General features: G+C 52.7%; 2 protein-coding genes and 1 long non-coding RNA gene across 3 annotated transcripts; 1 reads left to right on the forward strand and 2 right to left on the reverse strand.

Annotated features, from left to right (window-relative positions):
* Window positions 1-3: 3 nt before the first annotated feature.
* Window positions 4-6,022, reverse strand: GDI1 (GDP dissociation inhibitor 1). The gene is made up of 11 exons (XM_055438612.2): window positions 5,695-6,022; window positions 4,521-4,628; window positions 4,263-4,362; window positions 3,980-4,114; window positions 3,316-3,514; window positions 2,918-3,049; window positions 2,278-2,377; window positions 1,754-1,925; window positions 1,309-1,453; window positions 1,129-1,183; window positions 4-1,038 (listed from the first exon to the last, which is right to left on the reverse strand). The coding sequence occupies exons 1-11, from the start codon at window positions 5,737-5,739 to the stop codon at window positions 886-888; spliced, it is 1,344 nt and encodes a 447-aa protein (XP_055294587.1). The 5' UTR covers window positions 5,740-6,022; the 3' UTR covers window positions 4-885.
* Window positions 6,023-6,444: 422 nt separating this feature from the next.
* ATP6AP1 (ATPase H+ transporting accessory protein 1) lies at window positions 6,445-14,143 on the reverse strand. The gene is made up of 10 exons (XM_055438613.2): window positions 13,931-14,143; window positions 13,575-13,701; window positions 10,821-10,895; window positions 10,365-10,558; window positions 9,804-9,844; window positions 8,979-9,064; window positions 8,377-8,615; window positions 7,863-7,910; window positions 7,552-7,783; window positions 6,445-7,325 (listed from the first exon to the last, which is right to left on the reverse strand). Exons 1-10 carry the CDS (start codon window positions 14,080-14,082, stop codon window positions 7,116-7,118), a joined length of 1,404 nt encoding a protein of 467 aa, XP_055294588.1. The 5' UTR covers window positions 14,083-14,143; the 3' UTR covers window positions 6,445-7,115.
* A 156-nt stretch (window positions 14,144-14,299) lies between these two features.
* Window positions 14,300-17,920, forward strand: LOC129564383 (uncharacterized). The gene is made up of 5 exons (XR_008687487.2): window positions 14,300-14,375; window positions 14,744-14,942; window positions 15,554-15,698; window positions 16,814-16,961; window positions 17,656-17,920. It is a non-coding gene; the product is annotated as an uncharacterized LOC129564383 (long non-coding RNA).
* Window positions 17,921-25,535: the final 7,615 nt, after the last annotated feature.

A 25,535-nucleotide genomic window follows, 5' to 3' on the forward strand; every position in this document is an offset into this window, starting at 1 on the left:
GGCTCAGATTTCAACACAGTTTTATTGGGAGAGTTTGTTTTCTGTGAAATACACTAGAGGATGGGGAAAGGGACACATTCACTTTGCAAGATAAGGATTTCCCACCACTAATGGGAAGGAATAGGGCGGGCAGGGCACAGGGGATTTGGATCCATTTTCCCACCTCCTTCTGCTTTGTTCACATGTCTTTTCTCTCTCAGGCAGTACCAGCGGACACAAAGACAAGAAACAAAAACAAGGTCAACCTCCTACGGGGCCACACCCAAGCCTTCTCCCTTCCCAAGCTGCGCCAGGGTTGCCAGGGTTAGGCAGGCCTGGCCAGGGTAGCTGTTCCACAGCCCCAGGGCACACCACGAGGCTGACGGGGACAGAGCTCCCTTCTCACACAGAGTAGGCCAAAGTTAATAAATTAGAATAAATTACGGGGGTAGACTAGGTAAAGGAATGTAACTTTGTGCTGGGAGGGCCCCTTCTTTCCAACACACTAGAGTTGGTGGGGGGAGGCAGGGGGCATCTCCAAAGGCCACTACAGTAGGGATAAGAACAACAGGGGCAGAAGTCAGCTTTCCTCCACGTTCTTCCCAAACAGAGCAGAAGAATTAGGGGTGGGGGGACGATAAACACACAAGGAGAGGAACCCCCTTTTCCCAGGATAAGGAAGGGCCAAGAAGGAGAATACTAACCAACCCCCCCATCTCCCAAACCATCACTAAGGTTAAGGATTTGGTCAGTGAATCAATGAGGTGGGTGACAGGAATGTGGTAGGGGAAGCAGAAGATGCTGGAAACGGGGACCCCCCCCAGCCACGCCCGTCTCCCCAGCCTTCAGGGAGAACAGACTCAGGTTGGGGGAGAGGACACCAGGGGCTGGGCCAGGGGTCAGCCATCACTGGTCAGCTTCCCCAAAGACATCATTCTGTTTGCGCTTCATGTTCTCAAAGTCAAAGGCGGAGCCTGCCATGCGCTTGTAGATGTCTTTGATGTCGTTGCAGGTTGTCTCAAAGTGTGTGGTGGCGTCGTAGGAGCAGGAACAGAACACCTGGAAACAGCCAGCGCCCAGGGCCCGAGGTGAGTGGGGCAGGGGCCCTGGGCTGGCAGCCAGGAGCCGGGGCCAGGACAAGCTGCTTACCTGGCTCTCGGAACCATCATCGATGGGCTCATACAAGTCACTGATGGCCACAAACCTGAGGGGCAGATGGACGGGCAGGTCTCAGGATCAGTCTTGCCCTCCCTGATGTCTGCCCTCCGGCTCCCTGCCTCCCTTCCTCCCCCCAGCTCCAGCCCCAGCCCCAGCCCCCCAGCCCCTCACTTCTGGTCAATGGGCTCCAGCAGCTCCAGGGCCGGCTCAACCTCCCTTTCAGGATCTGTGGTCTCCACCGTGGTGCTGGCGATGGCAATGTACTTGCCCTGCGCGGCCACGTTGTGTGCATAGGAGATCATGCACACGTAGATGTCTACCCACAAGAAAGGCTCCGTTAGCAGGGGCATGTGGGGGACTTCTGGGGGCCAAGCTCAACTCGGGCCCTCCTGCCCCTCCCCAGCCCTGTAGAGCTGGCCACATCCCAGCAGCCACCCTCATGGAAAGGAAGCGTCACTCCCTAGGGCCTCTAGGCGTAGGGACTGCCATGTGGATCCCTGTTCTTCCGTGGAGGGATCGAGCAGAGAGTCAGCCCCCGGGCTGGGGCGGGGTGCCGGCAAGACAGGGCTACCCCGAAGACAACACACTGGAGGAAGTCGCATGGGGCTTGGCCTACCTGACTTCCTATTGACCTGGTTCTGGGGGATGATGATTTGGCAGGAGTTGGCATCGTTGGTGTTCTTGATCGGGTGGCTGAGGATGCAGATGATACGGATAACCTGGCCAGCCTTCCGCACGCGGTCGGGAACATAGCTCGGGTCACAGATCAGCTGCTTGCAGCGGGCCACCTATGAAAGCACCAGAAGGCCTTGGCCCTATCTGACCGCCCCTCAATGTCTGAGGGCCAGGACGCCCAGGGAGGGCTGGCAGCTCTGGCAGGGGGGCCACTCCCCAGAGCTGTCACCATCACCCTGCCCACAGTATACATTCTCCTCCTGCGCCTCGGGAAGGTGGGCCCCCATCCACAGCTGTCTACTGACGGCAGTGACTACCGTCTTCCTCTGGAGCCCCAGTCCCCGGGCTGAGGCACCCGGCCGAGCTGCAGGAGCCCCAGCAGAGCCAGGGTGACCAGGAAAAGTGTCTCAAAGAAGAGGCCGAGCCCCACCGAGACCAGCGCGCCTGCGCAGCAGGAAGGCTCACCTCGCCCTCGGACTTGACGCCCACCACCTTGCCATTCTCCATGATGATGTCGTCCACCGGTTTGTTCAGCATGTACGTCCCCCCGTAGATGGCACTCAATCTACAGTGGGGAGAGAGACCATGAGGGTGCCTCCTGGGAGACACGGGGACCAGTGCTACCGCACGCCCTGTCCAGCGCAGGGCATGGAGAAGGTGGCCTCAGGCAGGCAGAGCTCAGGAGACCTGCGGGCTCTTCTGAGCTTTATTGCTGCCAGGACCTCAAGACTGAACCTGGAAGGGTCCCTCCTCTCTAGATTTAATGCCAGAAATTTCCAGCAAAGGGCTAGCGTGAGGGTGGCTCCTCAGGGAAACGTCCCAGGGAACAGAATTAATGGTCTGGAGAATCCGACCGGAGGTTTCAAGGCCACAGGCCCAGTCCTCGTGCCATCTGACTCCAGCCAGGAGCCAAGCGAGCCCCATCTGTGGTCTTTCATCTCCACACTTCAATGCCCTGCTGGGCTGCCATGACCCAAGGATGGCGGGAAGTAAACTAAGCCCACAGTGGGAAAGTAACAAAACACAGTGGAGATGCCCAAGGGGGCCCTTTCCATTGTTAGCCTCAGCCTTCTCCACTGGCAACCGACAGAAGCCATGCCCTCACCTTGCAAAGCCTTGCGGCAGCTCGCCAAGACCATAGAGTGGATACAGATATGGGCTCTTGCCATACCGAGCCAGGGACTCGCTGTACAACTTGATGCGGTTGATGGTCTCGAGACATGGCTGGTCCAGGTAGCTGGGGGAAATAGGGTCAGAAGAGGCTCCAAGAGCAGAAGGCCCAGTGTACCCCCACCCCAGCATCAGGCCAACCTTCCCACCCTTGCGGGCCTGGGAAAGACCATGGGTCAAACGCAGGGAAGGGACAGAAAAGGCGACAGGTGAGTGAGCCCGGAGTTGAGTATGGGAGGTAGGCAGGCTGAGCCAAGGGAGCAGCAGGCAGGAGTGGGGAGGGCAGGGTGTGGGCCAGCTGAGGGGTCATCTGCTATGCCAATTTCCCCTCACTCATCAGTGCGGTAGAGCGCCAGGGCATGGCCAGTGAAGTCAATGACATCCTGGCCCAAGTCGAACTTCCGGTAGACGTCACGCATGCTGGTGTTCTGGGGGTCGACGCCCTCAAAGGTCTTGGGGTCGTTCTCATCAAAGTTTGCCACGAACACCAGGAACTTGCGGAAGCGCCGTTTCTCAAACATGCCCATCAGGTCTGTGAGGGCCACGTGCAAAGCACCACTGAGGTGCGGGCCGTGAACCTCTCCACCTGCCAGGCAGGCAGAGCAAGCGGGTGCCCTAATTCCCAGTGGAGTTCTCATGCCGACCACTGTGTGATTTTCAGTTAACCCCTCTGTGCTTATTGGCCTGTTTCCTCAACTGTACCAAGAGTGAGTCTGGCTGGACAGCCTTTGAGGGCCCTCCCGGCTCTGACACTTGGGGATGTTTCACTGATCAGGTGAAGCCCCTGTCAAAAGCTGAAATCTGTCCAGAACACCATATTCCCTTTGCACTTGGACTCCCCTCCTGGCAACCAGTGGGTGCACACAGGGGGATGATAGAGCAAGGGGCTTTTGGTACTGCACAAGAAACATGACCTGCAGCAAGGGCCACCCTGCTTTCGCTAGCTGTCCCCCCTTCCCCCTCGCCCGATTCCCTGGCTCACAGGACCCACACTCACTGGAAGCCAAGGCTTCAGTCTCGGTAGATGGTACTTTGTAGATCTTGCCCCCCTTGTAGACAAAGCTGCCCTCCACCACCTTGAAGTCCAGGTAGCGAGTCACCTCTGTATACAGTAGCATCTTCACGAGCTGCCCTGCGGGGTGGCGTGGGCAAGGCAACACGGTCAGCGTGGCTCCCTTCACAAGCTCGAGCTGGTCTGTCTGCCCCTGGTCTGCAGTCTGACCCTTCTCTGCTCATCCCAATCACCCTGCCCCCCACAATACCTCCTTCATCTCCCTCACCATTGGCCATGAGGAATTTGGGGATCAAGTCAACGTTCCAGTCTCGGCCCCGGCCCATTGTCTCAGGGGGCCCCTCCAGCAACTGAAAACGCTTATACAGCTGCAGTCAGGGGAGGGGGAAGAGAGAGACAGAGAGATGCATCTCAAGGAATCCCCTTCCGCCCCCGCCCCCCACCCAGAAAACCTGGGGAGCTGCTTCATTCAGCACCCTATGCAAGAGGTTAACAAGGGACGGGCCCGGGGCCCAGAGCAGCCTACCTCCTCCAGGGGGGTGATGGAGGAGCTCTCGCCCCCATAGTAGGGGTTCCGGTCCATGTGCAGCACCTTCTTCCCGTTCACAGACATGATACCCGACAGGATACATTCCTGAGCGAGGGGCAATGTTCACTGCACTCCCATCTGTCCACATTCCCACCAGCAGCCCTGACCGTGTTCCCCAGTCCAGCCCTGAGAAGAGTCAACCTGAAGGACCTCTGCCTCAACACACAGCTCCTTGCATCTGTGGCTGGTCGCTTTGCCTAAAATTGGGGGGGGGGGGTGGCGCCTTCATTTGACCACGGTTTCCTTTTATAATCTTGCTGGGCAAAAAGGTGAACAAGGAAAAGGGTATCCAGCAGACACATGGATAGTCTTCAATCAACCAAGATGCCAAGAAAATCACCTATCAACGTAGAAGTCCACAAAAAAGCAGATAAAACACAAGGATCGCCTAGCTAGACAAGCACAAGACCCAAAAGGGAAGTAAAGAAAGGCTTAGCATGGTGCTGAAATCCGAGGCCCCACCCTGGGCCGCTTTCCCCAAAGAGGAACCCCTGACCCTGGGCTTTCCCAGCCACAGTAGGGGCTTCCACACCCGACTGTGGGGGAGGCGTCTCTCAGGGCAGCAGTCCAACAGGGTTCGGGGGAGGGTAAACACCCTCACCAGTCACTGTCACCAGCCCAAGGACAAAGACTGCAAATACGCCCCGAGGTCTCCATGGGAAACCGGGGTCGGGTAGCGGGAATGTGGTCACGGTCCCCACCGCGGCTCCTTCTGGAACATTCCCTGGGTCCTCGGGCCCCCTGAGAACCTGGGGAGGCAGGATGAAAGCCCACCCTGGCGAGGCCCCCTGCCCCGACCTGACCGGAGGTCCCTGTACCACGACATCCCAGCCAGAAAGAGCGCAAAATGAGAGAGGATGTTAAGCTGGTCCTGAGAAGGGGCCGGGGGTCGGGCCCGGGGTATCGGTCAAGAGAGACAGTCAGAAAAGGGGCCGCTTTTTGGGAGACCGGCCATGACAGGGATGGAGGCCGCATCACGGGGGCTGGGCACGGGGCTCTTTTCTGGGACCGAACAGCGCCGCGCAGGCACTGAGGGGAGGATGGGGCCAGGGGTTGCAGCATCCCAGGGAGGAGGAGAGGCGGCGCCCTGGACGCCGGTGGGCGCACTTACGGTGAGTCCGGTCCCCAGCACGATCACGTCGTATTCCTCATCCATGGTCAGGCCTAGGTGTCAGCGCCCGTCGGCTCCTCCTCCTCCTCCGCCACAGCCGCCGCCGCCTCGGCCGCCGCCGCCGCCGTCACCGCAGTGGACCAAAGATGGCGGCGCGCCGGCGCCGCTCGACCCCTCCGCAACGTCAAAGAGTCCCGGCCCCTCCCCTCCGCCGCCGCGCCGACCCGGGGACCCTGCTGTCCCCGCTTGCCTCCCGGGGAGGGTTGCTGGGGCCCGGGCTCTAGAACTCGCGCCACTTGACGGGCCACGCCGCCTCGCCGAGAGCCTCGAAAACAGGGCGGTGAGGCGAGGCGGGGCGGGGCGGGGCTGCCCGGCAGATGGTGCTGAGGCCCGCCAGGGATCCGTGCGCGGGAGCCGAGCTCGCCCCGCCCCGGGAAGCTCCGCGCGGCCCCGCCGGCTGGGTGCGCGCTGCTGCGGCAGCCCGGGGCGGGCCCCTGGGGACGTTTGGGCGACTATTGTCGTGGCCTCCCCCGCCTCCCTCTCCTGGGCGCTGACGGCCCCCGCCGTCCCCTAGTCGCTGAGGCGGGGACGGGGGGAAACCCAGTTTGCGAACGACCCTCTCGGCCTCCCCTGGGTCCCTGGAAAAGCAGCCTCCATCCCTCCATCCTCGGGCCTCCTCTCTCGGCCGTCAGCCAAGCGCATCCTCCCTTCCTTGTGCCCAGCGCAGAAATGAGTGACAAGAGGCCCAAGCATGGCGACCCGTCTTTATTTTATTCGGAAGGAAACCACGAGCACCCTGGGGCTCCTGCCGGGTACTCCCAACAGGAACAGGCCCCAAACCCCGTGATCACACCCAGCCCACCTGCCATGGAGGTCCCTTCCTTCTTAGGCCAAAGGAATAATCCCCAGTGTATGTCTTATTGTTAGCACATCACCAAAAAATAAAACAATAACGCCAGCTAAGCGGGACAGACAAATAGTACTTCCACACTCTCCCCCCCCAAACACAGGGTACGGAACAGCTCCTGGCTGCTACAAGGAACCCCATAGAGCCTGGGAAGGGAGGACTGGGTACACAAAAGCACTATCAACAGCAAGGAGCTAAGGTGGAGAAATGAGAATAAATAAGAAGAGGGGTGGATTTTGTAGAACTAACGGCCCCTACCTTTATAATGATCAAGCCTGGGAGCTCTGTCTACTGTCTATGCAGAAATATATACACCTTATGGAGAGAGATGTGGGGAGTGGGCAGCCCAGGGAAGACCTTCAGCAGGCTGAACAGGTAGCCTGACAAGCTAGGGGGAGCCAGGGAGTCATGGGATGGCGGAAGAGGGAGAAGCATTCCTGCCCAGTGGGCCTCTGATGTGGAGGTGACAACCTGGACCCCAGCCACGCCCTCAACCCCTGGCAGGTGTGTGGAATCACACAATCTGGGTCAAAGTGATGGTGGGGCCCTTGTGGTCGTCGAAGCGGTCCATGGTCTTGAGGCTGAGGATCATGTGCAGGCCGTAGGTGAAGATGAACAGCATGAACAAGGAGGTGAGCAACCCCATCCAGATACCCGGGGAGAAGAAGCCTGCACAGTCGCTAGCATAAGAGAACTGCTCGCCTGTCACATTGAAGGCCTGGATCTGAGGGACAGAAAGCACTGAGTGGCCCCACCCGGAGAGGCCTGGTAAGGGCGAGGGGTTCCCCAGCTGGTGGGAAGAGAGCACCAAGGGGACGGGACTCTAAGCTACATTCTCAGGCCCAAACCTGAAAGGACCTGGAGACCCTTCGCAGGCCTCTGCTCCCCCCGAACCCCTCCTCCAGCCAGGGCTCCCCCACTGTCAGGCACAGTTCCTCCTCCCTTCCTACCTGGAAGTCCCGAAAAGTCATCTGCCAAAGAGAGGGCTGCGTGTCAGGCACAAGGAGGTTGCCATCCTTGTTTTCACTGCTGACATGCTCGCAGTGGAAGGAATAAATGCTGGGCCCCGTGACCTGGGAGGCATTGAAGTAGGCGACGGAGCCGTTGCTGTGGATTTCCAGGTTCTCCAAGGTAAACCAGTGCCGGGCAGACACCGGGTAGAAGCGGTTAGCCAGAGTGAACCTGGGGGCGGGCCATGGGGGGGTCAGGCAGCTGGAGGCTGGAGCCACAGCAGCCCACCCACCTTGCCTCTCAGACTCACTTGAATGTCACCGTGGTCCCAAAGAGTGAGTCATAGGTCAGCACCAGCCTGTGGAGGAAGAGGGGTTTTCAGACTCTGGAATGGCCTTGAAAAGGCCCTCAGGTCTCCTTCTACCTGAGCTGCACCAGGTCCTCCCGCAGAGCCACCTGAAGAATCAGCGCCCTCGCTTGACAGATAGGAGACCTGAGACCCCCATCCCTTTCCAAGTCAGGAACCGGGTAGCACACAGGTGCCCCACCTCCAGCACAGGGCTCCTTCCTCTGGGTTCCCTGAACCCCCAGACTCCCTCTTGGGATTGCTTAAGGTGCTCAGGCTGGGCCATAAGGCTGCCCAAGGGGGTGGCACCGGGATCCAGGGTGATCAGGAATTGTTAACAACCAAGGCCCCAGCTAAGGACGAGAAGGCATGAGCCGGCAGAGCTCTGAGCAGCGGCCCCACCCTTCACCACCACCTGCGTCCTCACGGTGAATGCCCCCAACACAGAACCAGGCAGGGTCATGCACTTTGCCCTCACCTGGCAACGGAGTCGTTCCAGGAGGAGCCAGTCAGGTTGAGGTCCTGGACCCCAAAGGTGCGGGAGGTCAGGTCCTCCCAGTGCTCCCCGTATGCCACCGAGAAGTTTTGGGCCCAGAAGAGGATCCGGGGGGCAGTGTCATTGTAACTCACGGGGGCATTGATCGCAGGTGGCACCACCGTTCTCTGCAACAGCTGGCGACCCAGCCCTCCAGTCACCAAGGCTACATCGCGGGCCACCTGCAAACAAGAGCCCACAAAACCTTCTCTCAACAGCCCTGGGGGCAGGCCCTGAACCAGATAGTCTGCCCTTCGTCTCCCCCCTGGGCACCATCTCCGGTCCCACCAGTGATGCTCATACACAAAAGCTTCCTGTGAGCAGCTTTCCCCTAAGCCTCTGTGACATTGCTAATCTTTGCAACTTTGGACACTTAGACTTCATGTCCGAAGACGCCAGCCCATAAGGCTGATAGGACGAGATGGACAGTGATCGCCTGACTTCATGGCTCATCCATGCCCCCCACCCCTACACCTGCCCAGAGGAACCAGCCCCCCTCCAGGCTCCCTGACTGCACTCCTGGAGCCCTGGGCATGGGCACGTACCCTAGAAGGGCGGACCGCCGTGAGGGCCGCCGTGTAGGGGATGTCTTCTGACTTGAGTGTGCTCAGCACCTGTCCAATGACCTCATCTGAGGGGCCAGGGGGAGAACAGAGACGCAGGTCAGAGGCAGCCCCTCGCAGTCACTGTACCCAGCAGAAGCCGGGAGGGGCAGGCTGAGCCCTTCTGTGCCCTCTCTGAGCGCCTTCTCTGGATGGTGCTCTGTGAGACCACTTTGTGGAGGCAGGCACCCCTAGACGTCTCCACTGTGAAGCCCTTCCCACCCTAGCAACCGGCATGTCCCTGGGTGGGACACCGAGCCCCTCAAAGAGCCGGCTCCCATCAACCCCCCAGTAGCGTTTTCTGTTTCAACAGCCATTTCTCATCATCCCACCCGCTTCCGGCCTCCCCGGGAATACCATGGCCTCAGTCACCACCTCCCCCAGGTGGACAGAGAAAAGACAGCTACCGAAAACGCCAAATCCACCATGGCCAGTTTCCAGTGACCTTTCTGGGAGGAAGAACTGTCCTCTCTAGCGCAAGGGAGACAAGTTCTCGGAATAGGTGTTTGAAACAGTGCTAGCGTGTTAAACCCCCAGACCCTAGGGTGCAGGCTGCCTGGGTGGAAGCTGGCTTCCAGGCTGTGCAGAGGAGGCTCCTGGGGGTCCAACGCTTGGGCCGAGGCCTGGGGACCTTGCCCAGCTGCCAGGGGCTCGGAGAAGCAGCCAGGCCCCCTGGGAGTGCCGAGGGGCTAAGGAACCTGGGCCAGCTCCATATAGCCAAGGGCTGGATAAAGATGGAAACCATGCACCTTCCCCAACCCTGCTCACCATTGCCCATGAGGACTTCCTTCGGTGCCATCAGACCCGAGCTAGGGAAAAGATAGAAAGTTCGAGCCACCCAAATCCTGATGGCTCTCTGCCACCCATTGGGCTGCCTCCTGAAGCCCCTCCAGGCCCTGTCGTTCCCTGGTATAGCCCCGCCACCTAGCACACTTGAGCTGGGCCTCCAAGAGCCACACTCACCACCACCAGTCCCCCCTCCCGGGACCTCTGCTCACCTCGCAGCCATGCCTGGAATCCCCTGCGCCTTCTCCCCCAGCTCCGGAGTCCCAGTCACGTCCCTGCCACCTCTCCATAAACAGTCCCCGCTAGGCAGGTTGGTTCCCCGCTAGCGAGGCCCATGCCTGGCTCATCTCAGGAGGCCCAAGAGGCCTAGCTCGATGCTGGGCACTGACTCACAAGTCCCAACCTGGCTGGAGGGCCTTCCTGCCTCTTCTGGCCAGACAGACGCCTTCTGGGAGGGCCTCAGGGTGCTAAATGGAGGACAGCTCGCCTGAATGGAGCTGCGCCCCCAGAGCTTGGGCCCTGAGGCTAGAGGCCTGGCTGTACCTGGCTGTATAGGGCAGGCGGATGAGCAGCAAGGCCGGGATGCTGGCGTTGAGCTTAAGTTCCCGGAGAGTGGCCAAGTCGACGTGCAGGGGGCTGGCCCTGAGCTTCTCCTGCAGGTATGTGGTCAGAGTGCTGATCGCGTACCAGTCAACAGCAGGAAGCACCAGAGAGGAGGGGGCCAGGTCCAAGGCGTTCTGGGGACAGGGGGGATATAGGCAGATGAGTTAGCAAGGGGCCATGGGACCAGGGCCAGCCACCCAGACCTCGGTGACAAGCCACACCTATGCCGGGTCTCACTCCAGGTAAGAAACAAAACATGCCACACCCCTGGCCCTGAGACGCGGTCTTTCCCCGTCAAGCCAACGTCTCTGGTTCCTGAGGGGACAGTTCTTATTATGCTGGTGGAGGGGTGTGCGGGGTGGCCTCCAGGGTCACCGGCTGGGTGTGGACTCTTACCTCCAGGTTAGAAAAGGCGCTGTCTTGCTTGTTTCCAAACACACCACCATATGCTGTGAAGTCCTCAATGCTCAGCTAGTAGAAGGGAGGGAAACAGCCTCAGAAGGTTGGACAGATGCGGGGCCAGGGCAGGGGGCAGACACTGGCCCTGGGCATTTTTGCAGGGCCAGTAACATCTCATTTAGAGGCAGGTTTGATCTGGGGCGTGAGGGTGCGTTTTAGGGGTGGGGGCGTGGAAGGTTCTCTTTTTTCCACCAGCAACCCTCTCAGCAGGGTGAAAAGACAAGGAAGGCGGTCACGGGGTTGGGAGAAAATGTGTGGGTAGCTGACTCGTGATGACCTCAGGAGTAAGAGTCAGCGGCCTGCCTGCAGATAAGAGGAAATGTGGACAGAAGAGGGAAGCTGCAGGGAGGGGGCCGGCAGCAGCTAAGAACACTGATTGCATGCCCCCGGGGCGGAAGGCCCAGAAAAAGAGAACCTATATGCCAGCTGCAACAGATGGAGCTGCCTCTGTCCAGTTTGCACAGGACCCTTTGCAAAGGAGGGTGAGAAATCCCCTCTCCCTGCCCCAGTTTTGGTGGAAGGGGACAGAGGTGAGGACCTCAGAACACACTGGACTGACCACTGAAGGCTTCTGAGCACTCTGGACCACAATCACCCTGACCCCCATCCTTCTAATCTCCACAACCTAGGGATGTCCTTCAACTTCCGCTCTCCGCCCCAACTCCCAGCTTCCTCTGGCTTTTCCCAGGTGGGCCCAGAAGTGATCTTAATCAGCTTCCCTGATGTCATCGTGTTTAGTATACACACCTGCCCAGCCTCCTTGCCCTTCTGGGCAGGAATCCTGAGCCTCTCTGGCACCGAGGTTACCATTCCAAAAGCCTGTGTGTACTCCCTGCTGGAAATCACCCAAGGCTTCCTGCCACATTTTAGAACTGCGACCAACCCCTTTCCCCTCATCTCCGGGCTCCTCAACTGATCATCTCCTACGCCTTTCTCTTACTCACTGTACTCCAGCCATACCAGCTCTTCCACAGGCTCACCAGTACTCCTCGCCAAGGCCCTTTGCACCTGCTGTTACCTCTGCCAGGAATGCATACCTTCCTCCCCCAGGCACATGGCTCCATCTCTACCTCTGCTTAGATCTCTTCTTCAATACCACCTCCTCAGCAAGCGCTTGCCTGCTCCCTTTTTATCTTACACAGCATTGCCAGTCACTCTGTCCCCGAGTCTGCTTCCTTCTTATCTAAGGACTATAGTGCTGACCGTATGTCATACCAACTTAGCATTTACATAAACCTCTCACCCTCGCAAGGGTGTTAGCTTCTTCAGAGTAGGGGCTTGGGTGATTCTGCTCATTGCTATGTCCCCAGCACTTAATCAATACCTGGCACAGAGTAGGTAGTCTATATTTGACAAATGAATGAATGCCATCAGATGGGGGTGGGGGGGCTCCAGCCAGATCTTTTACATGGACTATCAGAATTGCTCCTCACTGCCCTCTAATGTCAGTGGTGTCTTTTTACAGAAGTGGAAACGCATTTGCAGAGTATTTCACATGTCTAAAGGCCAGTAAGCAGTAGAACTAGAACTGAGTTCCAGTCCGACTACATTATTCACCACCTCCTAGAAGGACTATAGGCTAGCACAGCTACCATCCCCTGCCACAGAGCAAGACCACAAAGGGAATGAGCCAAACAGGCCACCAATGAGGAATAGACGAGCAGAAGCTCAATAATCTTGCAAACACTAATCCTACACTGCCCTAGAATCATCTTGTGGTCTGCATACCTGCTTTAGGGGCAGAAATGCCCAGATGGGAGGGTAAACAGTGTGCTGGGTATGAGCACAAAATCACACTGGGGGAGGGGTGTCCAACAGACTCAGGCTGGAATAACCTGGGGCTTGCACAAGCCATGGAACTTCTGCTGATCCTACAACCCTTAGCTCCTTAGGCAGTAAAAGCAATATAATGACGTCAGCTCAGCTAGTATGAATGAAGCACTCAGTAAGCAATCGATCATTCTTCCATTCTCTGTCTTACGATCATTACAGTCAGAATCACAACTCTGCCACCCATTAGCTATGTGACCTTGGGCAAGTCACTTGCCATTCTTGGGCTTCTCATCTGTAAACAGGGCTCATCATCCCTGCCATGTAGTAAGTCAAGTAAGGGTTTGGCACTCAATCAGCATCTGGCCTCTGACCCCTTATTTCCCCCAATCAAGTGGGTGCCATTTCTGGGCCCTCACCATTCCTGTGCTCGGCAGAGTGGCTCAGTGGAAGCGTGTTGTGCCCATAACCCAGAGGTAGATGGATGGAAACCATCCTCTGCTAGCTGTTTGGCTTCCCAGGTGGTGCTAGTGTTTAAAAAAAAAACAAAACAAAAAACCCGCCTGCCAGTGCAGGAGATATAAAGAGATGTGGTTTCAATCCCTGGTTGGGGAAGATCCCTTGCAGGAGGGCATGGCAACCCACTCCAGTATTCTTGCCTAGAGAATCCCATGGACAGAGGAGCCTGGCGGGCTATTAGCCCATAGCGTCGCAGAGTCGGACACGACTGAAGAGACTTAGCAGGCACGCACCATTCCCACTGAATGTTCTAACGCAGGCCTTCCCAAGGAAGGAACCACACCTCCCTGTAGTTTGGACAAGGTCACTGCAGCTTCCCTCGGGGAATGGGCCTCAGTGTCCTGCGGGAGAGGGGGGCTGTCTCCTGAATGGCGAAGGGAGAGAGGGTTGGGGGAGGCGCACCTTGTCCTGCAGGAACAGCAGCACATTTCGGGGGCCCAGCTCCAGGGCGGGGTCTAAGTAGGTGGAGAGCTGCATGTCGCTGGTGATATGGCCCTCATGGGTGTCGGCCGCAGGAGCCCACAGGCCTCTGGCAGGGGATAGAGAGGTGCTGTCAAGTGGGGGCTTGAGATCTGAAGCCCGTGGGCTCCCAGCTTGATGCCTGGGGCCCAGGGCCAGCGCCCTTGCTACAGGCCGCCGAACAAGGGACAGCTCCCCTGGGCCTCGCCGCCCCCAGCCAAGGACAGCCCCGGAGTCGAGCGAGGGCACCTCAACCGCCGCGGTGCGCGGCGCAGCCAGCCCCTGCCCGCCCCGCTCACCGGTCACTCGACCACAGCACCAGCGGCACCTGCTGCTCCGACGCCGCCGCTGCCGCCGCCACCAGCATCAGCGGCAGCCATGGCATCCGGCAGAGTCCTGGAGCCCGCCGGGTCCCCGCCCGCAACCGAGCAGCCGCGGTCGCCGCCATCATAACCTCTCGGCCTCCACTGCCAGGACCCACCGCGGCCGCCGCGGATCAGGTGACCGTCGCCCCCACCCGAAGTCCGCCTTGAGCTGCCATTGGTCCGGGCGCAAGACGGCTCCCAGGCTCTCAGGTGATTGAACGATGTGGCTGTCACTCACAGCCGCTCCTTTTCGCTGGTTGGCTGTACGTGTCTTCAGGCGCGCACGCTCCAAATAGTTAAGGGGGCGGGGCAGCGCGCCTCCGGTTCCCACAGCCCGCCTGCCAATCTGCGGATGCTGGCGCCTGAGACCCAGCAGAAGGTACTGAGCGGGGTGGGCTCCGCTAGTCCCCGCACTCACGGCTTACCGTCTCCCTGTTTTAAAACTTCAGCATCAGGGTCTTTTCCAATGAGTCAGTTATTTGGCCACCTGATGCGAAGAACTGATTCCTTTGGAAAAGACTCTGATGCTGGGAGGGATTGGGGGCAGGAGGAGAAGGAGTCGACAGAGGATGAGATGGTTGGATGGCATCACCGACTCGATGGACATGAATTTGAGTAAATTCCGGCAGTTGGTGATGGACAGGGAGGCCTGGCGTGCTGCAGTACATGGGGTCGCAAAGAGTCGGAACCGACTGAGCGAATGAACTGAATGCTTAGAATAGCAAGAGTCCTTTCTTTTTCCCGCAGTTGGACCCTCCCTTATACAGGTAAGGAGAGAAGAGGACACCCAGGAGAGCGTCCAGAGAAACACCAGCACTCACTAGGGCAAGGAGGAGGATCCAGAAGAGAGATCGGAGAGGAGCATCAAGGAGGAGGGGGAAAACCCTGGGAAGTTTCAAGGACGCCATGATTAACAACGTCAGTCTCGACTGCTGACAGGAAGCAGGTAAGATGAGGACAGAAAACTTTCTTGTACTTCGCAACACCAGTTTGGTAAGAGCGATGTCATTGTGAGGAAGTGGAGACACAGCGTTGATTGTTCCTTTCTCGAAGTTTGCCTTCAGGAGAGGAAAGAGACAGCTAGAGCCACAAGATGTGAGATACCACCTCAAATGAATTGGGAGATTGTCATCTTTGTCTGTGCCTCTTTTTTTTTTTTTCTTGAGATATATATATATATTTTGTGTGTGCTTACAAAAGCACATACAAAACACTTACAATGTTTCAGGTGCACAGCTGAGTGGTTCTTATACACATATGTAATTTTTATAATAGACACATCTATTATTGTTAGGTTATTTTCCATTATAGATATTTCAGATAATTTTCCATTATAGGTATTCCATTAGAGATATTGACAAATTATTGACTGTAGTTACCTATGGTATACAGTGAACCTTTGTTGTTTGTTGCACATCTATTTTTTTAATTAGAATCTAGAAATCAAAAAAAGAAGAAATCTAACAATCTATTCATATTAAGTCAAAAAAGTGGAATCAAAATGTCATGTTTTTTTAGCTATATGCCTCTTTTTTTTTTTTTTGCCATATCATGCAGCAGGTGCCATATTAGTTCCCCAACCAGGGATCAGACCCAAGTTCCCTGCATAGGAAGCATGGAGTTTTAACCACTGGACCACTGAGGAAGTCCCTGTCTGTGACATTTTTTATTTCTCATATTGGCGACCATTGGAATCTAGTAGGTGAGTAAATGGGTGCTGTTTTTTTTTTAACATTGATACATGTACTGGGTTGAAGAGTATCCCCCAAAATTCATGTCTATCCAGAACTTATAAATGTTACTTCATTTGGAAATTAGATCTTTGCAGATGTGATCCAAATAAGGTCATGCTGGAGTAGGGCAGGCCCTAAATCCAATGACTAGTATCCTCCTAAGAAGAAAAAAGTTTAGACACAGGCACACAGGGAAGGCCAATCGATGGTAGAGACAGGGTTTTGCAGCCACAAATTGAGGAGCTCATGGAACCACCAGAAACTGAAAGAGACAAAGAGAGATTCTTCCCTAGAGCTTTCAGAGGGAACACAGCCCTGTTGACACCTTGACTTTGGACTTCTAGCCTCCAGAACTGGGAGAGAATAAATTTCTGTTGGTTGAAGCCTGCCCCTTTGTGGTAATCTCTTATAGCAGCCCTGGGAGACTAAAACACTATATGTTTGCAATTTTTCATAATAAAAAATATGGGGAGATGAAAGTTTGATCATGCCCGTTGCCAGCAAGGATGTTGGGAAATAGTCTCACCTACACGGTGGTGAAAATATCAACTGATCAAACTGTTTTTAGAGGATAATTTGGCAGCACCTAACAAACTGAAACCTGTATGACCTTTAACTAAGCGGTTTCCCTCTTAGGGATCCATTCAATAGAAATGGGCTTCCCTGGTGGTCAGCCTGCAGTGCGGGAGACCTGGGTTCGATACCTGGGTCAGGAAGATCCCCTGGAGAAGGAAATGGCACCCCACTCCAGGGTTCTTGCCTGGAAAATCCCATGGACAGAGGAGCCTGGCAGGCTACAGTCCATGGGATCACAAAGAGTCAGACACGACTGAGTGACTTCACTTTCACTTTCAATAGAAATACTCAGCCAAGCACACACAAAGAGAGCTTTGGCAGCACCGTTTATGGTTACAAAGATGTGGGTACTTGGGACTGGACATCAGGACACTGTCCAGCTACTGCTGCTGCCATCCCTGCCCCTCAAATACCATCTCCTTGGCAGAATTCAATCTATATGACCCCCCCCCACCCAGCTCCACAGAGCTAACAGACCACTGATCACCTCTACTCATCAACTGCTTAGGAGATTGTAATCATGGTTGTCACAAATGTGGCTTCAACTACGACAGTGGCAGTTGAGCTGAAGAAAGGAGGTGGGCTTGCCATCGTTGAGGAAGACAGAGACTGGAAGTGGCTCTTGGATCTGTCTGAGTTGGGGACTGGGAGACGAGGTAAGTTGGGGACAGTTAAGTTTGGGTTGCTTGTGGGGCCCCACAGTGGCAACGTCTGAGTCAGCTGCAGGGAGAGCTTTGTGCTGGAGCTCGCTGTGTCCCCAGAAGACCAGGAGAGGTTGGAAGGCATAGGGCTATGATCTGAGTTGTGTTTAAAAGGGCTGATCTGGCTGTGGCAGCAGAACGGATGAGGTGGGGAGAGTGGCAGCAGAGACCAGCAAGAGGCTGCTGCCCTTGTCTGGGAGGAAGGTGATGGGGCTGGACCAGGTGATGGAGAGACAGAGGGAAAAGCCAGAGAGACTGCAGAGATCGCTGCAGCATTGATGTGGGGTTGATGTTCGAGCAGGTGGCGTGGTGGCAGGGGCCCTGGGAACATCTGAAGTGAGAGATCGGAGCCAGGGTAGCCAGTGGATGGGGAAGGGAGAGACTAGAGTCCATGTGCTCGAGTCCTTCCCTGTCCTTGCTCTCACTCTCTGCCTGGGGGCTCAGTTGCATCCTCCTGGTCTGTCAATCCTGCTCAGCCTGGTGCCCCAAGGGAAAAAAAAACAGGGACACCCCCCAAACAGGGCATCACAGCATCACTGAAGTCCAAGTTTCAAGGGAAAGATTTTCTCAAAGGTGTGACCTTGCTGGCCAGCAGTCTCCTGCTCCCCGTCGTTACAGAGGTCCACAGATGCTTTTCTTCTTTGCTCAGTTCCCACAGGTCCCTGGAGTGGTAATCCTCTGGAAGCATGGCTACGGGCCGGGCACTGAGTCAGACTCAGACTCTGCCCCTCAAGTTCCCAATCTGATCTGCAGGAGATGCGACATCAGGGGTCCCAGCCCAGGGTAATGGATGTTCAAAAGGAGACACACAGGGCTGGGAGGGAGGTGCACAGAGGGGCGCCCACCTGAGTCTGCTTCAAATGCAAGGTGACATCTAAGCTGAGTCCTTCAATAAATATTGACAGCACCCATGAGTACCTTCTGTCTGCGGCTTCGTTTTGGGGGTGAAAGCATTTATTCATGAAAACCCACCTGGGCCCTCACCATCCCTGTGTCTTCTTTTAATACAATATTGGACACATCCCCAAATCAGTGTAATATCTGTGCTGTGTGGATTGTCTATGCTGCGTAGACACGCATCACCTTTACGTTACACACATCACATTATTGCATGTGAAATAGACAATAAAAGGAGCCCCCATCAGCTGCCCCAGACTTCACACAGTGCTGCCAGGTCCTGGGCAAGAATCATTCTCCCTGAATCCCTTTCTCCTGCCCCTCCCCGCCCCCAGAAGTAATTGCTAGTCTAAATTTGCTGTTTATCATTCCTTTTTCTCTTAGAGGTTGACCACTTCAGGATGCCCCCCTAAACAGTCTTGTGCTCAGTCTGCTGATACTTGAGGTTGACAAAATGGCATCATCCTGCTCGTAGACCCACACAGGGGACACGGGGAGCATTGGAGCATCCTCATGGAGTAAAACCAATGCCTGGTTTTCCTCTTCCCTTGGCAGATGCTGGTGCTCCTTACTGTCCCTTGGTTTGCCGGGAGGCTCTTAATGACCTCCAGACACAAGATGTCTCCGGGGCCATGGTTGACAGCTCTCTCGTTCACAATGATTCTGTCTCCTTCCCTTTAGAGCACCCCTCCTTGCCCATTGCTGGCCAGGAGACACACTGCAAGTGGCAGGGTCTGGGTATCAGGAGACCTACAGGCCACTTGTGGGAATCTTTCAGCACCCTCACCACAAGTGACTCAGCAATGGAACGTTGCTTGCAAAACCCTGAGCTCCATGCTGTGCTTGCTGTGAGACAGGTGAAGGGGGCCACCGCCTCACCCCTGCAGCCCATGTCACCTGACGTGCTCCCCAAAGTGGAGTCCACACCCTGAGCCCACTCACCCAGGCGTCACACAGCCCTCCCAGGCTTGCCTTCCCCCACACACTCCTTGTGTGACAGAAAAAGAAAAGTTGCAAAACCCAAACGTCCTGCGCAATGACTTAGCAAAGCAAACTTTGCCTTGGCATCACCCAAGTCGAGAATTCAAATGTCTACATCCTCATCCCCCTCCCATCACTTCCTTCTCCCTTCCACCAGTGAGCATGCACTTGATTTTTGGGGTTATCTCTTGGCTTTTCATAACTTTACCAATTGTATCAGTCCATTTGGGGTGCTGGGACAAAGTGTCACTTAGAAACAGCAGTTTATTGCTCGACTAGGCTTGCTGTCAGAGATCAAGTTACCATCAGCATGGGGGAGAATCTTCTTCCCAGGTTGCAGACTTCTCTTCGTATCCTCACTGGGTAGGAGGATTGAAGAAACTGGAATCTCTTTGATGACACTCATCCCATCTTGAGGACTTCACTCTCGTGAGCTCATGACCTGAGCACCTTTCCTAGGCCCCACCTCCTAATAAATACCATTAGAGCATTAGATTTCAATATATGAGTTTGGACAAACATCCTGACCAGTGAACCAGATTAGTAGGCATCTCTCAAAACAATGGTTTTGTTTTGTCTGCATTGGAATTTTGTTTAAGTGGAATTATTCAGTATTATATTTGTGTCTAGATTCTGTGCTCAAAATTGTTAATGTGAGTCATTGCATAAAAGTCACATGACTGCTGTTCTTCTGGACAGATATTCTGCCAGTCATTGAACCCTTCTGTTGAGGGATATTTGAGTATTTTCCCACTTTAGCTAGCACAGCTAGTGGTTCTGCAAACATATATTTGCCTAATGGTGCACATGTGTGTGTATTTCCATAGGGGCGTGTGTGTGTGTGTATCTCAGGTCATAGAGTATATACACTGGGTTGAACGGGCTTCCCAGGTGGTGCTAGTGGTAAAGAACCCACCTGCCAATGCAGGAGACGTAAGAGACACAAGTTCAATCCCTGGGCTGGGAAGATCCCCTGGAAAAGGAAATGGCAACCCACTCCAGTTTTCTTGCCTGGAGAATCCCATGAACAGACGAAGCCTGGCATGTTACAACCCATAGGGTTGCAAAGAGTCTGACGTGACTGAAGCAACTTAGCATATACTGGGTTGAATGGTGTCCCCCCAAATTCATGTCCAGGCTTCTGTGATGGCTCAAACAGTAAAGAATCTGCCTGCAGTGTGGGAGACCCGGGTTCAATCCCTGGGTTGGGAAGATCCCCTGCAGAAGGAAATGGCAACCCACTCCAGTATTCTGGCCTAGAGAATTCCATGGACAGAGGAGCCTGGCAGTCTATAGTCCATGGGGTTGCAAAGAGTTGGACACGACTGAGCTGCTAACACTTCAGTTTATTGTGCTTTGTTAATGCAATTACAGGAAATTCTTACAGTATATATGTTTTCAGCTTTGCCATTGTGCTTCCTCTTCAATGAAATGCCTGCTCACATCAATCTTCCCGTTTTTCTATGGAATGCTTATCTTTATCTTAGTGATTTATCCATGGGAGTCTCCATGGATAAATAGTCGATGAAGTGAAGTGAAAGGGACTCAGTCCTGTCCGACTCTTTGCAACCCCATGGATTATACAGTCCATGGAATTCTCCAGGCCAGAATACTGGAGTGGGTAAATAGTGATTTATTCATGAGATTCTCCAGACCAGGATACTAGAGTGGGTAGCCTTTCCCTTCTCCAGAAGCTCTTCCCAACCCAGGGATCAAACCCAAGTCTCCTGCATTGCAGGCAGATTCTTTACCACTGAGCCATCAAGGAAGCCCCCCTTTGCACTTTCTTCATGATGTCTTCTGGTGAACAGAATGTCTTAATTTTACTGTAGTAAATTGTATCATTTTCTTGATGGTTCATGTTTTTTGTATGCGTGCTCAGTCGCTCAGTCATGTCTGACTCTTTGTGACCCCATGGACTGTAGCCTGTGAGGCTCCTCTGTCCATGGCATATTTCCGGTGAGAATACTGGACTGGGTTGCCGTTTGCTCCTCTAGGGGATCTTCCCAACCCAGGGATGAAACCTGCATCTCCTGCGTCTTTTGCATTGCAGGCAGATTCTTTACCACTGAGCCACCAGGGAATCCCTCATGTTTTTAATATCCTGTTTAAGAAGCCTTTCCCTTCCCCTAGATTATGGAAATATTTGCCTACATTATCTTCTAGAAGTTGTCTTTGTTTTCCATGCATTCATGTACGTTGTGGGGTTTCCCAGGTGGTGTGAGTGGTAAAGAACCCACATGCCAATGCAGGAGACATAAGAGATGCAGGTTCAATCCTTGGGTTGGGAAGATTCCCTGGAGAAGGGCATGGCAACCCACTCCAGTATTCTCACCTGGAGAATTCCATGGACACAGGAGCCTGGCAGGCTACAGTCCATGGGGTCACAAACAGTTGGACACGATGGAGTGACTAACCCTTTCACTTTCTTCATGTATGTTGTGAGGCTAGGATCAAGTGTCTTTAAGAGAGCTGCAATTGTCCCAGTACTGTTTGAGATGAATGTCCTCTACCCACTGTCTTGAAATACCAATTTTGCTCTATATTAAGTGTCCTTACAGCTGTGGGTCAGCTTTTGGCTCCCTGTTCCATTCCACTAATAAATTTGTTTCCTGAGTACCACCCTGTCTTAATTATTATAACTTCACAATAAACTCTGATACCCAAAAAGGCAAATCCTCCCACCTTGTCCTTTTTCAAGAGGCTGTTCTTGGGCTATTGTGTGTCCATATCGATTTTAGAATCAATTCATTATATTGGCTAGATTATTTAAAGTTGTGGTAAAATGTACATAACAAAGTCTACCATTTTAGCCATTTTTTATTTAAAAGATTTATTGTGGTAAAATATTCGTGATATAAAAGTTTACCAAAAAAAAAAACTTTACCATTGCAACCATTTTTTAAAAAATTTTATTTAATATATGGTACAAAGCACAATGCCCAAAACATTAACAGTTAAAATTTCACGAAATTATATATATATATATATATATATATATGACTGTATCACTTTGCTATACACCTGAAACAAACACAACACTGTAAATAAAATATAGTACAATATAAAATAAAAATAAGTAACAGACCTTTGGGGCTTTACACCGAGTTAGAGTTCCTCTCAGAGGGATAACAGCACCACAGCCGTACTGAATCCACATGAAGGAGGCACACGAATGACTGGATTACAAGAGTTCCAGGAATGAGAGCTGCTCACCTCCCATTTTGCAACCATTTTTAACTGTCCAGTTCTGGGGCATGAAGCACATTCACATTGTTCTACAACCATCACCTCCATCCGTTGCCAGAACATTCTCATCCACCCCAAACTAAAACTGTCTCCACTAAACACTATCTCTCTCTATTCCCTCCTCCCCCAGTCCCTGTCACCCATTCTACTTTTTGTCTCTATGAATTTGACTACTCTAGGGATCTCATATGAATGGAATCATACTACATGTGGTCTTTTGTGTTTGGCATATTTCGCTTAGTGTAATGTTTTCAAGGTTCATTCACAATGCAGCCACAATGTCAGAATTTCTTTTCTTTTTATGGAGAATAATATTTGTATGACCCCAGTTTATTTACCCATTCATCTGTTGATGGACCCTTGAGTTTCCTTTTTGCTGTTGTGAGTAATGCTGTTATGAACATGGGTGTGCAACTGTCTGTCTGAACCTCGATTATCTTGTGATTGGAATCACATTTAATCTGTAGATCAATTCTGGAGAACTGACATATTTACTATATCAAGTATTCCTATTCATGAGCATGGGATCACTCTCCATTTACTTGGGTCTTCTTTAATACCTTTCCATAAAATGTAATGATTTTCCCTATATAGATCTTTCACATCTTTTGTGAGATTCCTAGTTACCTTGTAACTTTTGTAAATGGTGTCTTAAATTATAATTTCTAATTTTTTGTTGCTGGTGTATGTATGTAAATACAACTGATTTTTATACATGTTGTTCTTATAACTGGGAAGCTTTCTAAAACCTTGTTTCCAAATTTAGGTATACATTCTTTCAGGTATTCTTTCAGTTCCAGAAGCTAGAAGTGGTACCAAAACAATTAGACAAATGAAATGAAAAGTAGAATACTTGTAAAGAAGGAAACAACCTATTCTCTGCTATTAGGACTCTCCACATAGAAAAACCAAAAGCTGACTTTCACCTCATTTTGTTCCAAGTTTTCTGAGACTGAACATGAGACTTCCTTGGTGGTATGGTGGATAGGAATCCACCTGCCAATGCAGGCGACACAGGTTCGATGCCTGGTCCGGGAAGATCCCATGGGCAGCAGAGTAACTAGGCCCATGTGACAAAACTACTGAGCCACAACTCCTGAGCTCATGTACTGCAACTACTGAAGCCCATGCACTGACAGCCTGTGCTCCACAGCAAGAGAAAACACCACAATGTGAAACTTGTGCACCACAACTAGAGAGTAACCACCTGCTCTGGCAGCAAGAAGACCCAGTGCAACCAAAAATTAAATTAACAAATAATTGAAAACACAACCACATGGAAAAATGGAACACTTATGTAGGGTATCAAATTGGAACTTTTCGTGAAATAGTTGATGTCTGTAAAATGAATATTAAATATATACATGAAAAAGGGATGTTACATTTGGACCTATGCAGATGCAGACTGGCTGACAGTCTGTTTTTTCCTACAAGTGAAAGTCTCTCAGTCATGTCTGACTCTTTGCAACTCCATGGACTATACAGTCCATGGGATTCTCTAGGCCAGAATACTGGAGTGGGTAGCCTTTCCCTTTTCCAGGCGATCTTCCCAACCCAGGGATCGAACCCAGGTCTCTCACGTTGCAGGTGGATTCTTTACCAGCTGAGCCACAAGGGTTTATGTTCTTTTATTTTTTAATGTTTACAAGGGTTTATGTTTTTTTCCCGTTGTTGTTGTTCAGTTGCTTAGTCGTGCCCAACTCTTCATGACCCTATAGACTGCAGCATGCCAGGCTTCCCTGTCCTTCACTATCTCCTGGAGTTTCTTAAAACGTGTGTCCATTCAGTTGGTGGTACTAACCAACCATCTCATCTTCTGTTGCCCCCTTCTCCTTCTGCCCTCAATTTTTCCCAGCATCAGGGTCTTTTCCAGAGAGTCAGCTCTTCACATCAGGTGGCCAATGTATTGGAGTTTCAGCTTCAGCATCAGTCCTTTCAATGAGTATTCAGGGTTGATTTCCTTTAGGATTGACTGGCTTGATCTCCTCGAAGACCAAGGAACTCTGAAGTCTTCCCAGCTCCACAACCTGAAGGCATCAATTCTTCGGTGCTCAGCCTTCTTTAGTGTCCAACTTTCACTAATGGCGAACCTCAGATATGCAGATGACACCACCCTTATGACAGAAAGTAAAGAAGAACTAAAGAAACTCTTGATGAAAGTAAAAGAGGACAGTGATAAAGTTGGCTTAAAGCTCAACATTCAGAAAACTAAGATCGTGGTATCCGGTCCCATCACTTCATGGCAAATAGATGGGGAAACAGTGGAAATAGTGGCTGACTTTATTTTGGGGGGCTCTAAAATCACTGCAGATGGTGACTTACTCCTTGGAAGGAAAGTTATGACCAACCTAGACAGCATATTAAAAATCAGAGACATTACTTTGTCCACAAAGGTCTGTCTAGTCAAGGCTATGGCTTTTCCAGTAGTCATGGATGGATGTGACAGTTGGACTGTGAAGAAAGCTGAGCGCCGAAGAATTGATGCTTTTGAACTGTGGTGTTGGAGAAGACTTTTGAGAGTCCCTTGAACTGCAAGGAGATCCAACCAGTCCATCTTAAAGCAGATCAGTCCTGGGTGTCCTTTGGAAGGACTGATGTTGAAGCTGAAACTCCAATATTTTAGCCCCCTGATGTGAAGAGCTGACTCATTGGAAAAGACCCTGATGCTGGGAAAGATTGAGGGCAGGAGGAGAAGGCAACGACAGAGGATGAGATGGTTGGATGGCATCACCGACTCAATGGACATGAGTTTGAGTAAACTCCGGGAGTTGGTGATGGACAGGGAGGCCTGGCGTGCTGCAGTTCATGGGGTCACAGTCGGACACAACTGAGCGAGTGAACTTCACTAATGGAAGAAAGTGAAGAGGAACTAAAGAGCCTCTTTATGAGGGTGAAAGAGAATGAAAAAACTGGCTTTAAACTCAACATTCAAAAAACTAAGATCATGGCATCTAGTCCCTTCACTTCATGGTAAATTGAAGGGGAAAAAGTGGAAGCAGTGACAGACTTTATTTATTGGGGCTCCAAAGTCACTGCAGATGGTGAGTGCAGCCATGAAATTAAAAGATCCTTGCTCCTTGGAAGGAAAGTTATGACCAACCATCACTTTGTTGGCAAAGTGATGTCTCTGCTTTGTTCACTTTGCCAACAAAGGTCTGTATAGTCAAAGCTGTGGTTTTTCCAGTTGTCATACCTAGATGTGAGAGTTGGACCACAAAGAAGGCTGAGCACTGAAGAACTGATGCTTTCGAATTGTGGTGCTAGAGAAGACTCTTGAAAGTCCCTTGGACTGCAAGATCAAGGGACTTGATCCTAAAGGAAAAAAGTCAAGGAAAAGTAAAGGAAACAGTCAATCCTAAAGGAAACCAACCCTGGATACTCATTGGACGGACTGATTCTAAA

This window comes from Moschus berezovskii, chromosome X, assembly GCF_049115385.1.
Source record: "Moschus berezovskii isolate FMDL1 chromosome X, NW_MosBer_1.0, whole genome shotgun sequence".
NCBI lineage: Eukaryota > Metazoa > Chordata > Mammalia > Artiodactyla > Moschidae > Moschus > Moschus berezovskii.